The sequence below is a fragment of the Canis lupus genome, chromosome 24 (assembly GCF_048164855.1).
Source record: "Canis lupus baileyi chromosome 24, mCanLup2.hap1, whole genome shotgun sequence".
In the NCBI taxonomy this organism is placed as follows: Eukaryota; Metazoa; Chordata; class Mammalia; order Carnivora; family Canidae; genus Canis; species Canis lupus.
This window is the reverse complement of record NC_132861.1, coordinates 30,553,055-30,569,227: the sequence shown is the minus strand read 5'-3', so window position 1 is coordinate 30,569,227 and position 16,173 is coordinate 30,553,055. Positions and strand designations below refer to the sequence as shown.

Here is a 16,173-nt window from a genome sequence, read left to right as displayed (position 1 = left end):
GCAGCTGGGGGAGCTGCTGTGCCCCTGCCTGGTGCAGGGCTCAGTGGGGGTTGTTTACCCCGTGAGGCCGCAGGAGGAACAGCCCCAGTGGCGGGCCAGCTCTGGAAACCTGGATTCAGCTCCGGCAGGAACTCCGGAGGTCTCCGTCTGCAGGGCCTGGAGGCTCCGGGGCGGGGCCGCTGATCTGCTCAGCTCGGGGCAGGAGCGTCCTTGCTGTCCGGGGCCCTCCTGGCCTCTGCCTGTTCCGGGGGAGGCGGGATCCTGGGCTGTGTCCCGGCGCCCTGTGCTCCGGGGCCTGCGCTGTTGGATTCGCGCTCCCGCCCCGCAGCCCCCTCCGCGGAGCCGCCGCCCGAGCCCCCCAAGCTGCTCCTGGAACCGCGCAGCCCCCTCCGCACAGAGCCTCTTCCTCCGCCCGAGCCCCTCCGAGCTGCTCCAGGAGCCGCGCAGCCCCCCCCCCGCAGGGAGCCTCTTCCTCCGCCCGAGCCCCCCCCCCAGCTGCTCCCGCCGCGCAGCCCCCTCCGCGGAGCCGCCGCCCGAGCCCCCCGAGCTGCTCCGGGTCCCGCCGTGCACGCTGCAGCCCTTAGGGAGCTCGGCGCACTCTCCCGGGAAGCAGGTGTCTGTTAGTGTCCCCGGGAGCCCGAGGGCATCCCCGCCCTCCCGGGTCCTGCTCCACCTCCCTGGAGCCCCTTTCCCCCGGGAAGGTCGGTGCAGCTCCTGCGTCTCCGGGACGGGGCTCTCCTGTCCTGGGGACACTCGCCCGGCCTCAGCCCGGCTCCTCGCGGGGCCCCTCCCCCTTGGAGGCCTTTGTTCCTTTATTTCTTTTTCCCCGTCTTCCTACCTTGATAGAAGCGCGAACTCTTCTCACTGTAGCATTCCAGGTGTTCTCTCTTTAATTCTCAGGCCGAATTCATAGATTTTCAGGATAATTTGAAGGCTTTCTAGGTAATTTGGTGGAGACAGGTGATTTGGAGACCCTACTCTTCCGCCATCCTGCCCCTCCTCGTTCGGTTTGTGGATATTGAACCACTCTTGCACACCAGGGTTAAATCCTACTTGATTGTGAATGTTTTTTTTTTTTAATGTATTTTTTGATTCTGTTTACTAATATTTTGTTGAAGATTTTAATTTTTTTTTTATTTTTTTAAAAATTTTTTTAATTTTTATTTATTTATGATAGTCACACACAGAGAGAGAGAGAGGCAGCGACACAGGCAGAGGGAGAAGCAGGCTCCATGCACCGGGAGCCCGACGTGGGATTCGATCCCGGGTCCAGGATCGCGCCCTGGGCCAAAGGCAGGCGCCAAACCGCTGCGCCACCCAGGGATCCCTTGTTGAAGATTTTTATATTGATGTTCATCAAAGATATTGGCCTGTAGTTCTTTTTTTTTTATATGTGTGGTGTCTTTAGTTGGGCTTGGTATCAGAGTAATGCTGGCCTCATACAATGATTTTGGAAGTTTTCTTTCCTCTTCTACTTTTTGGAATAGTTTGGGAAGAATGGGAATTAACTCTTCGTTAAATGTTTGGTAGAATTTGCCTGTGAAGCGGTCTGATCATGGACTTCCATTCTTTGAGCATTTTTTTTTTTTTTTAACTGATTCAATCTCCTTACTGGCAATCGATTTATTCAGATTTTCTATTTCTTCCCATTTGGGTTTTGGTAGGCTATAGTTTTTAGGAATATATCCATTTCCTCTAGGTTGTCCCAGTTTGTTGGCATTAGTTTTTCATAATATTCTCATAATTGTATTTCTGTGGTGTTGGTTGTTTTTTCTCCTCAATGATTTGTAGTTTTGAGTCCTTTCTCTTTGTTTTTTTTTTTTTTTTTTTTTTTTTTTTAATATTTGAGAGAGAGAGAGAGAGAGAGTAGGGAGAAGGGCAGAGGGAGAGAATTTGGTGTAGACTCTATGCTGAGCACAGAGCCTGTTATGGGGCTTGATCTCATAACCTTGAGATCATGACCTGAGCTGAAATCAAGAGCTCCTGGATGCTTAACCTACTGAACCAGGAAGACACCCCTATTTTTGTTTTTTGATGAGTCTGTCTAGAGGTTTATGAATTTTGTTGATCCTTTCAAAGAACCAGCTGGTGGTTTAGAGATCTGTTCTACTGTTTTGTTTTGGTTTCTGTATCATTTATTTCTACTCTGATATTTATTATTTCCTTCCATCTCCTGGGTTTGGGTTTTGTTTATTGTTCTTTTTTAGCTCCTTTAATTGTTTATTTGAGATTTTTCTTGCTTCTTGATGTAGGTCTGTATTGTTGTAAACTCCCCTCTTAGAACTCCTTTTGCTGCATGCCAAAGGTTTTGAGCCCTTGTGTTTTCATTTGTTTCCATGTGTTTTTTGCTTTCTTCTTTGGATTTTTGGTTGACGCATTCGTTGTTTATTAGCATGTTATTTATCCTCCATGTATTTGTGGTCTTTCCAGATTTTGTATTGTATTACTATTGATTAGTTTTTTATGTTTGTTATTAACTTTTGTACATTTGGGTACTCTCCGGTTGGGTGGGTAGATATTTACAATTGTTATACATTTTATTATTTCCATAATAAATATCTCTCCATTCCTTCACTTTCAGTCTGCAGGTGTCTTTAGGTATTAAATGAGTCTCCTGTAAGCAGCATTTAGGTGGGTCTTGTTTTTTTTTATTCATTCTGTCACCTTATGTCTTTTGACTGGAGCATTTAATCCATTTACAGTCAAATTAATTATTGATAGGGACACCTGGTGGCTAAGTTGATTAAACATCTAGCTCTTGATTTCAACTTAGGTCATGATCTCAGGGTCCTAGGATCCAGCTGCATTGGGCTCTGTGCACTGTGGGGAGCCGGCTTGAGGATTTTTCTCACTCTCTTGCACCACCCCCCTCCCCACCCTGATCCTGTGCACTGTGTGTGTGCACTCACTCACTCTCTCTCAAATAAATAAATTTAAAAAAAAAGTAATTACTGATAGATAGGCATTTATTGACACTTTAATCCTTGTTTTGTGGTTCCTTCTGTTTTTCTCTGATTCTTTTCTTTCTCTTTCATGGTTCATTACTTTTCTTTGGTGATATATTTTAATTCCTATCTCTTTATTCTTTTCATGTTATTAGTGGTTTTTGATTTGTGGTTACCATTAGGTTTATATATATAACATCTTCTGCATATGTCAGTGTATGTTAAGTTGATGACCATTAAAGTTTGAATTCATTCTTTACTCTTCCCACGTTTTAGATAGATGGTGTCATACTTTATATCTTTTTGTGAGTGCCTTAACTGAATTTTTACAGAAATACTCATTTTTTATTGCTTTTGTGTTTCTTACTTTCATACTATCACTTTGGATCTTTCCTTTCCATTCAAAAAATCTTTAATGTTTCTAGCAGGGCTGGTTTAGTGGTCATGAACTCCTCTAATTTTTGTTTTTTTTTTCTGAGAAACTCTTTATCTTCCCTTCTATTCTGAATGATAGCTCTGCTGGATAGAATATTCTTGGCTGGATAGAGTATTCTTGGCTGGAGATTTTTCCCATTTAGTACTTAGAATATATCATGCCACTCCCTCTGGCTTTTGGAGTTTCTGCTAAAAAAAAAATCTGATGATAGCCTTATGGAATTTTCCTTATGTAACTCTTCTTTTGCTGCTTTAAAATTTTTTTCTTTATCACAACCTTTTGCCATTTTATTTTAATTTTCTTTTTTTTAAAGATTTTATTTATTTATTCATGAGAGACACAGAGAGAGAGAGAGAGGCAGAGACATGGGCAGAAGGATAAACAGGCTCCATGCAGGAAGCCTGAGGCGGGACTTGATTCTTGGGCTAGGATCATGCCCTGGGCTGAAGGCAGCGCTAAACTGCTGAGCCACCTGGGCTGTCCCCTTTTGCCATTTTAATTATAACATCTCTTGATGTGGATTGGCTTCTGTTGATTTTATTAGGGGTTCTCTGTACTTCCTGGATCTGGGTAGCTTTCCTTCCCCTGATTAGGGAAGTTTTCAGCTATCATTTCTTCAAATAAATTTTCTGCCCCCTTTTCTCTCTCTTCTTCTGGGATCCCTATGATACAAATGTGATTATATTTGATGGAGTCACTAAGTTCCCTGAGTCTATTCTCATTTTGTATAGTTCTTTTTTTCTCTCTTTTGTTCAGCTTGATTGCTTTCCATTATTCTGTCTTCTATGTCATTAATTTGTACCTTGCTTCTTCCGGCCTGCTTCATTCCACCAAGTGTGTTTCTTATTTCATTTATTGAGCCCTTTATCTCTGCTATGTTATTCCTGATCTCTGTGTTAATCGTCCCACTGGTGCTTTCCAGTCTTTTCTCAAGTCCAGTGAGTATATTTATGATTATTACTTTAAATTATCTATCAGGCATGTTACTTTTATCTGTTTCACTTATATCTCTGGCTGTGGCCTTCTCCGCATATTTCCTCTAAGACACATACCTCTGTCTTCTCATTTTCTCTAAGTCTCTGTGCCTGTTTCTCTGTGTTAGGAAGGTCAGTTATGTCTCCTATTCTTGAGAGTAACGCCCTTATTTTTTTTTAATTCTTTTTTAAAAATATATATTTTATCTATTCATGAGACACACACACACACACACACACAGAGAGAGAGAGAGAGAGAGAGAGAGGCAGAGACATAAGCAGAGGGAGAAGCAGGCTCTGTGCAGGGAGCCCGACGTGGGACTCGATCCCAGGTCTCCAGGATCGCACCCTGGGCTAAGGCGGCGCTAAACCGCTGAGCCACTGGGGCTGTCCAAGAATAATGGCCTTTTGAAGAACAGGTCCAGTAGTGCCCTGCAGTGCAGTGTCCCCATTCCCCAGGGTCTGGCACTTCAGAGAGTGTCTCCATTGTGTGCTGCCTGCACTCTGCTGTTGTTTTCTGGTTACTTTATCCTTCAGGTGCATCATCTGCAAAGGCTGCCTTAGTTGTGAGCAGTGTTTGGTCCCTGGCCTGAATGTGATGAGTTTTTACTAGATGTTCTCTGGTCTGCTTGTGAAATGAGACCTGTTGCCACTGTTGCCTGAACTGAGGCCCTGCAAAACTCCCAGGTTGGGAAATGTGGTATGGGCAAGGGGTTGTTCCAGTCTTTTGGAGTAGGGGACCCACTGTGCTGGAATTGATGCAAACTTGATTGCGAAGGGCAATTCCACTGGAGCTCTAGGGTGCGGTGGGGCTTGGTATAAGCAAGTTAGGCGGTGAGGTAGTGTGTTGGTTCCCGCAGGTGACCCTGTACTTATGCTGAGTGGTGAGGCAGGAGGTGGTGGTAACAGGCCAGTTTCTTCATTCCTGGAGAGGTGTCTCTGCAAACAGTGCTTCTCTGGGGCTCTCTCTTGGATGAACAAATAACTTCCCCACTGTGTGTCCCAGGTGCTCTTCAGATTGCTGTTTCCACCCTGTATGTATATCCATATCTACAGGCTGTTTGCCCTGCCTTCTCTCCAACAACAGTCCCAGTGTTTTCTAGGCTCTCCCTAAACCAAGCCTGTCACTTAAAATTCCAGGCTTTAAGCCCCATTGTTTGCAAGAACTCATGAAATTCGGCCCCTCTTGCTTTCTGAGCCTTTGCTATGGGAATATGTCTTCTGTGTGTGGGTGTTGGTCTGCCTCTTGCCCTTCTTCACCACTTGGCTCCCTGCCCACCGCGGTGGCTGGGATCTGGGCACCTCCTACCTTTGTCATGTGGTTTCTTCTCTATCTTTAGTTGCAGAATTGGTTCTTTGAATCTTCAGGTCAATTTCTGATATTGACATAATTTGATAGTTACTTGCTTGTGTTCATGGGATGACAAGGTGAGCCTAGGGTTCTCCTACTCCCCTGGCATCTTCCCCTTCAGTAAATATATTCTTTAATAGTACCTTTAGTATTGAGTATTTTTCTAATAGCATGTCACTTTTCTATTTTCTATCAGGAAAGCAAGCCCTGGATCTGGAGTTCACTATGTCAAGAAATTATATGCTGAAGTAAAATGCTTTATGAGTTGGAAAAAGGAAGAATCTAGAAACTTATGGTAAGGAGGGAATGAATCAAGTGAATTTCCTTGATGCATTCTTTTACTTCCTCCACTTCCTATTAAAGTTTGAATGCAAGGTGCAGAGAGTATTCTTTTGGAAACAGAGATTTTTAACATTTGAATTAGAAGGATAATGCTTTAGAAATATTGACTTATATTCTCTGGGATATTTGCTTAGCTGTTAATTATCCAAGGCTTGATCCACCAAATTTAAGGTTTTTTGTGATCAACAGATTGTTTTCTGTTGTCCTTATCTCTTGTTCTACTTAGTTAAGCCTTTTATTAACACTGGAAACTTTTCTTATTTAAAAGAGAGAAGACTGTATCCAAACTAGTAATTTTACATCTCTACCAAACACAGAAGCTAGAGAGAGGATTGAGCATCTGTGATGTGCTACCTACATTATACTGCCTTGTAGTAGTATCCTTGCTATTTGTTTATATCTTATGTCTTAGGTTAAAGAAGGTTCCATGAGGTCAAAGATTATTTTACATTCTCGCTTCTTCCAGTTACACTGAGCATGTCTTAGACATGTTAAAAGTATGGTAAATACTTTTTGGAAGAAATGAATGAAAGAAATTGGAAGTATTCTTTGGCACAGAATATTAGGAATTCATTTCTAGATATTTGAGTTTGAGATGAAAGCAAGTGAAAAGCTTTTATAGCCAGTAGTAGTAAAATTTGGTAAATGAACAGAAGTGGGAATATTTCAGGATTTATTAGCTAAAAGTACCCTCACATCCTCTGTCTTTTCTTGTGATAGCAACAAAATATATTGTTTCTGTCTCAATACATGTCTTTCCTTTTTGGGAGATTAGGAAACTGAGGTATAAGGTTTGATAGCAAATCTGTCTCCAAAAAAGAAGAAATAATGCCCTTCATTTCTAAGTATAGTAGTCTTTCTAAAAGACCAAGTTACTATTTATATTTTAAGAAAGAGCACATGATGTCTGCTAGCAGAAGATAAATGAGAAGCAAACTGGGAAATACATTTTGTCTCTGGATTAACGCGTCTACTACTGGGTAAAAATCAAGAGCTCTCTTCAACTCATTTCAACTCTGAATATAAAACACTGAGCTTCTCAATTTTTTTTTTTTTTTTTTTTTAGTAATTCAAAAGAAGACTCATCTTAGGAATAAACCTGGCTTTCAAGACTGGGCAGGACAGTGTTTCTGTCCATCTAAAGATGCTACCTTAGTCTTGTTTGTTACAGATATCTTTGCACTCTGTTGAATGTGGCTGATTTTCATTTTATAGAGCTCTAATTCTGATCTGTAGGACGAAGGAGTATGTATGTCTGTGTGTGTAAAATCTGAAGCTGTTTTTGGACACTTATCCATTTCTTATTAACCACAAGTAAAATATCCATACTGAACACATCCTAAACTGAACTTAAAATATTCTGTGAGACACACACCCAATGTTCCAACTGTTCCTTTACCTTTTAAGATAAAAGCATTTTCTAGAAACTGAGGGAGTGTCGGGTTGTTGAACATAATCTTTTCATAACTGACACAGTTCTCTTTCTTTTGCAGGCCTGATTGTTGGCAATGACATCCATAAGAGTCTGGCATTTATTTCTGTTCTAACCAGTTACTTTATAACTGTGAAATAGTAACTATGCATATTTATTGGTCAGCAAAACCAAGGAACAAGAGCTATGGCAGTTGAAAAAGTCTGTCTGATTCCAGGTTATTTTTCCTGGATTTCATCATCAGAGACCTCCTCCTTTTCATCTCATCAACAATATGGTACCTTTTACCATTCGATAAAAAGTAAGGACATGTTCATTGGTCAGCAACCAGAACTTAAAATCTGCTGGAATAAGGTCAGAGACCATTTCAATTACAGCTGAAGAAAATGAAATTTCCATTTTATTCCGTGCCTTGTACAGGGAGCACACTAACTCTTAACGGAAAGGTGTGACTGAAAAGAGATTGAGTTTGTCTAGTAGAAACTCATGGTTATGGCGAGTGACCCAACGTGATTGGAGGGGGCAAAAGCCACACAGGAACTCATGACGGGCTATACCATGTTGCGGAATGGGGGAGTGGGGAATGGAGGTCAAACCTGTATGTTGCGGTGGTCCAACCGGATCCGACTCACATGGCTCAGTTTTACACTCTTCATTATTCTGGTTTTCTTCCCCCTAATTGCTCACTATTATCTCACCACTCTGGATGAGGCTGATGAGGCAGGCAAGCGGATTTTTGGCCCAAGGGCTGGTAATGAACTATGTGAGGTAAAGCATGTGCTGGATCTTTGCCGAATTCGTGAGTCTGTAAGTGAGGAGCTCTTGCAGCTGGAAGCCAAGCGACAGGAGCTGAACAGTGAAATTGCCAAGCTGAATCTGAAGATTGAAGCCTGTAAGAAGAGTATTGAGAATGCCAAGCAGGACCTGCTTCAGCTCAAGAATGTCATTAGCCAGACTGAGCATTCTTATAAAGAGCTGATGGCTCAAAATCAGCCCAAACTTTCTCTGCCTATCCGATTGCTTCCAGAGAAGGATGATGCTGGTCTTCCTCCCCCAAAGGTCATACGGGGATGCCGGCTGCACAATTGTTTTGATTATTCTCGCTGTCCTCTCACCTCTGGTTTTCCAGTCTATGTATATGACAGTGACCAGTTTGCCTTTGGCAGCTACCTGGATCCCTTGGTCAAGCAGGCTTTTCAGGCTACAGCACGAGCCAGCGTTTATGTTACAGAAAATGCAGACATTGCTTGCCTTTATGTGGTATTAGTGGGAGAAATACAGGAGCCAGTAGTGCTTCGGCCTGCTGAACTTGAGAAGCAGCTCTATTCTCTACCACATTGGCGGACAGATGGACACAACCATGTCATCATCAACCTATCACGGAAGTCAGATACACAGAACTTACTGTATAATGTCAGTACAGGCCGGGCCATGGTGGCTCAGTCTACTTTCTATGCTTCCCAGTACAGACCTGGCTTTGACTTGGTAGTATCACCACTAGTCCATGCCATGTCAGAGCCCAACTTCATGGAAATCCCACCACAGGTGCCAGTTAAGCGGAAGTATCTTTTCACCTTCCAGGGTGAGAAGATTGAATCACTGAGATCCAGCCTTCAGGAGGCCCGCTCTTTTGAAGAAGAAATGGAAGGTGACCCTCCAGCCGACTATGATGATCGTATCATTGCCACCTTAAAGGCTGTACAGGACAGCAAGCTAGATCAGGTCCTGGTAGAATTTACCTGCAAAAACCAACCTAAACCTAGTTTGCCTACTGAGTGGGCACTGTGCGGTGAGCGTGAGGACCGCTTAGAATTACTGAAGCTTTCCACCTTTGCTCTCATTATCACTCCTGGGGACCCTCACTTGGTTATTTCATCTGGCTGTGCAACTCGGCTCTTTGAAGCCCTGGAAGTTGGTGCTGTCCCTGTTGTGCTGGGGGAGCAAGTACAGCTTCCTTACCAGGACATGTTGCAGTGGAACGAGGCAGCCCTGGTGGTGCCCAAGCCACGTGTTACTGAGGTTCATTTTCTGTTACGAAGCCTCTCGGATAGTGATCTGCTGGCTATGAGGCGGCAAGGCCGCTTTCTCTGGGAGACTTACTTCTCAACTGCTGACAGTATTTTTAATACCGTGCTGGCTATGATTAGGACTCGCATACAGATCCCAGCTGCTCCCATCCGGGAAGAGGCAGCAGCTGAGATCCCCCATCGTTCAGGCAAGGCGGCGGGAACTGACCCTAACATGGCTGACAATGGGGACCTGGACCTGGGGCCAGTGGAAACGGAGCCGCCTTATGCCTCACCCAAATACCTCCGCAACTTTACTTTGACTGTCACTGATTTTTACCGCAGCTGGAACTCTGCACCAGGGCCTTTTCATCTGTTCCCCCACACACCCTTTGACCCTGTGTTGCCCTCAGAGGCCAAATTCTTGGGCTCAGGGACTGGATTTCGGCCTATTGGTGGTGGAGCTGGGGGTTCTGGCAAGGAGTTTCAGGCAGCACTTGGAGGCAATGTTCCTCGAGAGCAATTCACAGTGGTGATGTTGACATATGAGCGGGAGGAAGTGCTTATGAACTCTTTAGAGAGACTGAATGGCCTCCCTTACCTGAACAAGGTAGTGGTGGTATGGAATTCTCCCAAGCTACCGTCAGAGGACCTTCTGTGGCCCGACATTGGCGTCCCCATCATGGTAATAGAAAAAGAGCAGTTTGTTATACTGCATGAGATAGCATTTCACTCTCAATCCTTTTTCCAAATATATATATCTTTATAGATACACTTTTTTTTTTTTTAACTATACAGATTTCCTTTTGCCATGGAATTTATGCTCACTTTTTTTTTCGTCCTTTCTGGACTTGCCAGTTCCATCTCTGCTACTCACTTCATAAATCTCCTAAGACACTCCAGAACAGAAATTGCTGTTGGCCTCACGAAGGTTTACAAAAGCTCTTCAGTTACCCTGTTGATGTTTTTCCTGTCGTAATAAAGATGTTGATGAGAATGATGATGACAAAGTTAACACTTAGGAAGTACATATGACCCAGGCAATGTAATTTAGGATTTATAGAACGTTATTATGGTTTCTTCACTTTATAGCTATGAAAACTGAGGCTTAAAGAGGTTAACTCTTTTGCCCAAGGTCATAATCATGATGAATCATAGATGAGCTGAGCTTTAGTGTGTCTGATCCCAGAAGCTGCAGTTTTAATTACCTCCTAGATTTAGCAGGAAGACCCATTTTTTTAATCAGGATATTGTAGAAGTTTTTTGGAACAGTTGGGATTTGAAATATTCAGGAGTTGGAGATCCTGAACTTTTTCTATAGTCTCTTACACATTCTTTCTCATTTTTTACCTTATCTGTCATGATTTAGATGCTGTATTTTACAGGAAAAAAATAATAATTATGCAGGATAGGGCTTTAGTTTTGAGTACTTTGTTTATCTACCTTCTGGTATAAATTTGGCAATCTAGAAGATTACCCATTTATCTTAAACATGAGGCCTTTAGAACAAGTTGTAAGTGGCATAGATACTTTCCAGAAAAAGGTAGCAAAGACAGGCAAAAGTTCTGATGGGCTCTGTATGGCTAGAAGCTCGCCTAAGAAAATTAGTATAGTTTTGGGGATGAATTTGTTTAGAAGGGGAATGTTTCGGCTAGACTGGTTTTTAAAATTATATCAGCAGGAAACTAACTCATGTGTAATATTTTCTGAGCAGCAGCATAATATAATAGGATAGTATGAATTTTGGAGTAATACAGACCTGCAGTTAAGTAATAATTTTGTGATCAATGATGACTTAATGAACTTCTCTGACTTATGGATTAAAGAGGAAAATAAAATAATATCAGTGATGAATCTAGAAAGGTGCCTAATAATTGTTTGATTCCTTCTTATCCCTTCATGTCCAAGAAGATGGAAGGCAGTATGGATATGCTGGCTAGGTTGTGGACAACTTCAAATCACTTCACTTGATAAAGGCTTCTAATGTCCTCTGCATAATTTCCTTTTGTGTCATAGCTGTTACCACTTATCTTCTGTAGAAATCTTTGTTCTAGAAAAATTTTGTTTAGAAAGAAATTTTCTTTCTCATTACTGCTACTCCTTGCTTACTACTGCTGCTAGTCTTTTCTTGTATTTTATTTAATTAAATTTATAATCTGAGGCTCTTCGGACTAGGATTCTAAAAACTTTTGATCTCAGAATTTATCTTGTATATTAAAAAAAAGTACTGTGAATAGAGAGATTTCTTTATAGATTTCTTTCTAAATAATTTTCACTTTTTTTTTAGTTACTTTTAAAATGTCACTGAAGTTAAAAAAACACACACACATATTGAAGTTAAAAAAAAAAGCATTTGTTGTATGGAAGGGGGATGCTGCTCACATAGAATAATAGAGCAGCCTTTCTTTTCCATTTTTCCTGAGTTTTCTTTGAATTTGATAGGGATGTAGAGAAGCTGATGCCACCCTGTTAACAATGACTGAAATTCGTTAGAGAACTTACCAGAACTAATCCTTTCTTTTAACTTTGGTGGGAAATAAGTAGTCCTCTTTGATTACTGGTCAGCTCATGGCAATTATACAATGCCTAGTTGGTAAATGCCAGAAACTTTCCAAATGGGGAGCCATTCTGAATAGATTGCTCATATTAGCGATAACGGTTTTTTTTTTTTTTTTTTAGCTCTTCTGAAAAAGAGGAAACAGTTTTAAGCTGAAGAATTCATTGTATTCTCTTAATATTTTGACTGTGCTTTCTATTTAAGAGGAGCAGGTTTTTTGGACTGCAGTTGAATTCCTGACCTCTTTGGCATAGAGCCAACACTAGCGGGTATCAAGACGAGGAGGGATGGGCAGCTCTCTCCCCTGTGGAGAAATGGCACTATTATGAGATGTTGTGGAGTAGTTTTCCTAACTGGGATGCAGACGTACCCCATCCATTATTTTATAGTTAACAGCTCTTATAAAATTAGCAGTAGGGTGGTTCCCAGGCAATCTTTCAGATTCTCATCTTTCAGGGAAAATGATTTGAAATCAGCATATTTGAATCAACCCAGAACCCACATACCATTTCAGAAAATGATGGGCCATGTATGTTTCTCTGTGTTCGGGTTCTCATCTAAGCATTAGGCATAAATACTAAATATTTGTGGGCTATGAAATCTATTGAGCCCTAGGTTTTTTAATAGAAAGGGATTGTCTTAAGGGTGTCTCCTGGCACTTGTATATTAAAATTCCTCATTCTTGTCTATTAATTAGATAAAGGGGAAACTACATTGGATATAGCTTTAGAATAAGTGTGACCTTTGTTGCCACCATCCTTGGATACTCTTGCCCCAAATGCTTTAATTCTCATCAGTTCGAATGGCATAGGGCCTGGGCAAGGTGATTGGACTCCAATCCAGATGGGGTATGGTGAAAGTGCTGCTAGATGAAGTAGCTATCTTGTCAGAATGGTGTAGGGCCCCTGAACAAAGGTGATGGGGGTGCTGACTGCTCTCTCTGTCTCTTGCCTGTTTTCTAAATAAGTTGAATCAGGTTCCTTAGCTCTGGGAGCATAACAACAAAGACTATCTAATGGAAGTCAAGAGGAGAGTAATATTATGCCAAGGGATTTGAAAGCTAGTTCATTCCAAAAACAATGCAAAACTCATTGCATCTTAAAGATGTTCCTCTGTTTTCAAGACTCTGTTTCTGATGGTATGTCTGGTTTTCAGATTTTTTTTTTTCCCTGTATGGAATATGTTCTTTTTCTCTGGCTGCTTTCAAGACTTCTTCTTTATATTTGGTTTTTAGCAGTTTGAATATAATATGCCTTGCCATGGTTTTCTTTGATTTGTATTCTGACTGGGGTTTGTTAAACTTCTTAAATCTATCAAACTTTTTTCATCATATATTGAAAAATTTTTACTTCATTATTCTGATTTTTTTTTCTGTTCCATTCTTTTTCTCCACTCCTTGGGGGGCTCCATTATATGTATATTAGACACTTTGATTTTATCCCACAATTCTTAGTGTCTGTTCATTTTTTTAAACCTTTTTTTCTGGTACTGCAGTTTTGATCTTTTCTCTTGATTTATCATCAGGTTCACAGACTTTTGTATCATCTCTTATAGTTATGATAGCTACTTTAACATCTTTGCTGATTCCAACATATAGGTCACTTGGTGGATTTGTTTGAATTGATTTTCTTTTTTCTTGAGAGTCACATTTTTTTGGTCCTTGGTACATCACACAGTTTTGTACAGTGTGAGTGTTATATTGTGAAGACCATGGATTTTGTTTTGTTTCTTTGAAAGGTATTGATATCTTAGTTTTTGCAAGCAATTTATTCAGTTGGACTCAAACTGCAAGTTCTGTCTCTTGAGCAGCAACTCAAAGTTTAGCTCAGTCCTTTTATCTTTTGTTGGTCTGCTTACAGACAGCACCAAGCATACCCACATGGTTTAGTGGTGGGTCAGAGGCTGGGTAGTTATACAAAGAACTTGCAACTCCCTCTATCTGGCTTTCTCTTTTCTGGAATTTCCTATCTTTCGAAGGGTTGTTTTTGCCCCAGACTCTTCCCTCTTGTTCTTCAGGCCAGAAAGACATGGATGTTGTATGTGAGTTTAGCTGTTTTGCATGATGCTGACTCTGGCCTGTTGTCTGGGTAAAAGCAACTGTGATTCTACTCATGTTGTTAATTCCTTCCCAAATTTCAGCTCCTCTCTGTAATTTGCCACCTTCTGCTCACTGTCCAGTGCCTTCAGGTAATTGCTTTTTTGGTAATTTTGTCCAGAGTTTATAGTTACCATATACAGGAAGTTTGGATCTGGTAGGAGCTTACTCGGCCATCCTGAAAGCAGAAACCTCCATGTAATCTCTTTTTGATACATAGTCCACCCCAAATTTTGGTTCGAGTTATTAACTTCATTCTAACCAGTTAACACATCGTCCTTACTCTGTTATGTATTCTGGAAGATAGTAATAAATAGGTTGGCTTTATTTGGAGCACTCTGGAAATAAGAACACCAAAACTTGTCCTTATGGAGTTTGAAAACTTGGGTTGTTATGAAGGAGGACGTTTCAGTTATTAACAGTGTCTTGTTCACTCAAAACACCACTCATCTTCACACTGCATACTTACTCATTTCTCAGACAGTCTTGTGGGCAGCCAGTTCCTCAATTCTAATGCTCTTTTCCATAAAAGCTATGGTTAATTTACATAGAGTGCCTAGGAAGGCCTCTTTGAAGAGGTGACATTTGAGCAGAAGCTTGAATGAAGTAAGGGAATGGGCCATGTAAATTCTGGAGGAATAAACGGGGAATGGCAGATGCAAGAAGCTTGTTATGTTTAAGACACGGCAAGAGTGTCCTGTGTATCTGGGTGTTTGAGGAGAGCATTTGAAGGCAGGTTGGAGAAAGCAGAAGTCAGCACATGTAGGACCATATAGGGCCATAATAAGGATCCTAGATTTTATTTTATTTTATTTTATTTTATTTTATTTTATTTTATTTTATTTTATTTTATTTTATTTTATTTATTTTATTTTATTTTTTAATTTTTTTAAAATTTTTATTTATTTATGATAGTCACAGAGAGAGAGGCAGAGACATAGGCAGAGGGAGAAGCAGGCTCCATGCACCGGGAGCCCGACATGGGACTCGATCCCGGGTCTCCAGGATTGTGCCCTGGGCCAAAGGCAGGCGCTAAACCACTGCGCCACCCAGGGATCCCCTAGATTTTATTTTAGATGTGTTAGGATGCTGTTGGAGGTTTTTTTTTTTTTTTTTTTTTTGGAGGGTTTTGAGCAAGGAGTAATAGGATATGTGTGGGGGAAAAGAGCAGAATAAACAGTTCAAAGGCTATTTATTGTTGCAGTAGCCTAGGGGAGTGGTGTTCGCAGCTTGGACCGGGGCACTAGTGGTGGAGAGGGTAAACTTAGCATATCACATCTCCCTTGTAGACTCCAAGGTCTCTGTGGAAGTGGTAAGGCCAGAATGCGCCCATTTTTCCAAATGAAAACTATATAAAGAGATATGAGATTATTTTTCACTGCCCCTTCTCCTTCCTTCTCAGCCCTTGGTATTAGAATTGAAAAAGGAGGATTTTATTTTGGGACCCTGATGTCATGCCACGGTGGTTATTGTCATGTCATTCGTCATGCTGGTAGTCAACTAGGAAAAAAAAGAAGACTGGAAGAGAATTCAGTGTCATTTAATATTCAGGCTTGGGTCTCTGCCAGTCAGGCTGTTAAAGGCTTTACTTCTGGATAGACCTCAGGCAACGGTAGAGATAATTCCAAAAGCTATTCCTTAGAAAGTTGATACACTTTATTTTTATCCATGTGCATTCTCCTTTAAAAAATACTACTTGAATATATCAGATGATAATTTCCTAAAATTGTGATTTTGAAGCACAACAGGAAAAAATTTGTCCAGCTTTTCCAGGTCCAAGATTAAAGTCTGGTAGACTTCATTCGGTATTGGCGTATCTGGGCTTGGTTTTTGTTTTTTGACATTTTATTTAGTAACTTTATAGCTATGGCTTTCTTTTTTTCCATTCAAAAAGGGGCTGCATGACTGTGAAGGAGAATTCTATAAAACAAAGCTACCAGAAATCAGAAATTAATAGCAAAAAATTATAAATGTGTAGCATAAAGCAATTGCTGAAAAGTCATGTTGCATAAATGATTTCCTAATTGCTACAGAT

General features: G+C 41.1%; 1 protein-coding gene across 2 annotated transcripts in view; it reads left to right on the top strand.

Annotated features, from left to right (window-relative positions):
* Positions 1–16,173, top strand: part of EXTL3 (exostosin like glycosyltransferase 3) — a 151,609-nt gene that overhangs the window by 100,263 nt on the left and 35,173 nt on the right. For both annotated transcript variants that reach the window (XM_072796104.1, XM_072796106.1), the window contains exons 2-3: positions 5,903–6,001; positions 7,542–10,171. In XM_072796104.1, coding sequence (XP_072652205.1) covers positions 8,024–10,171 — 2,148 coding nt within the window. In that variant the 5' untranslated portion in view covers positions 5,903–6,001; positions 7,542–8,023. The remainder of the gene's footprint in view (positions 1–5,902; positions 6,002–7,541; positions 10,172–16,173) is intronic.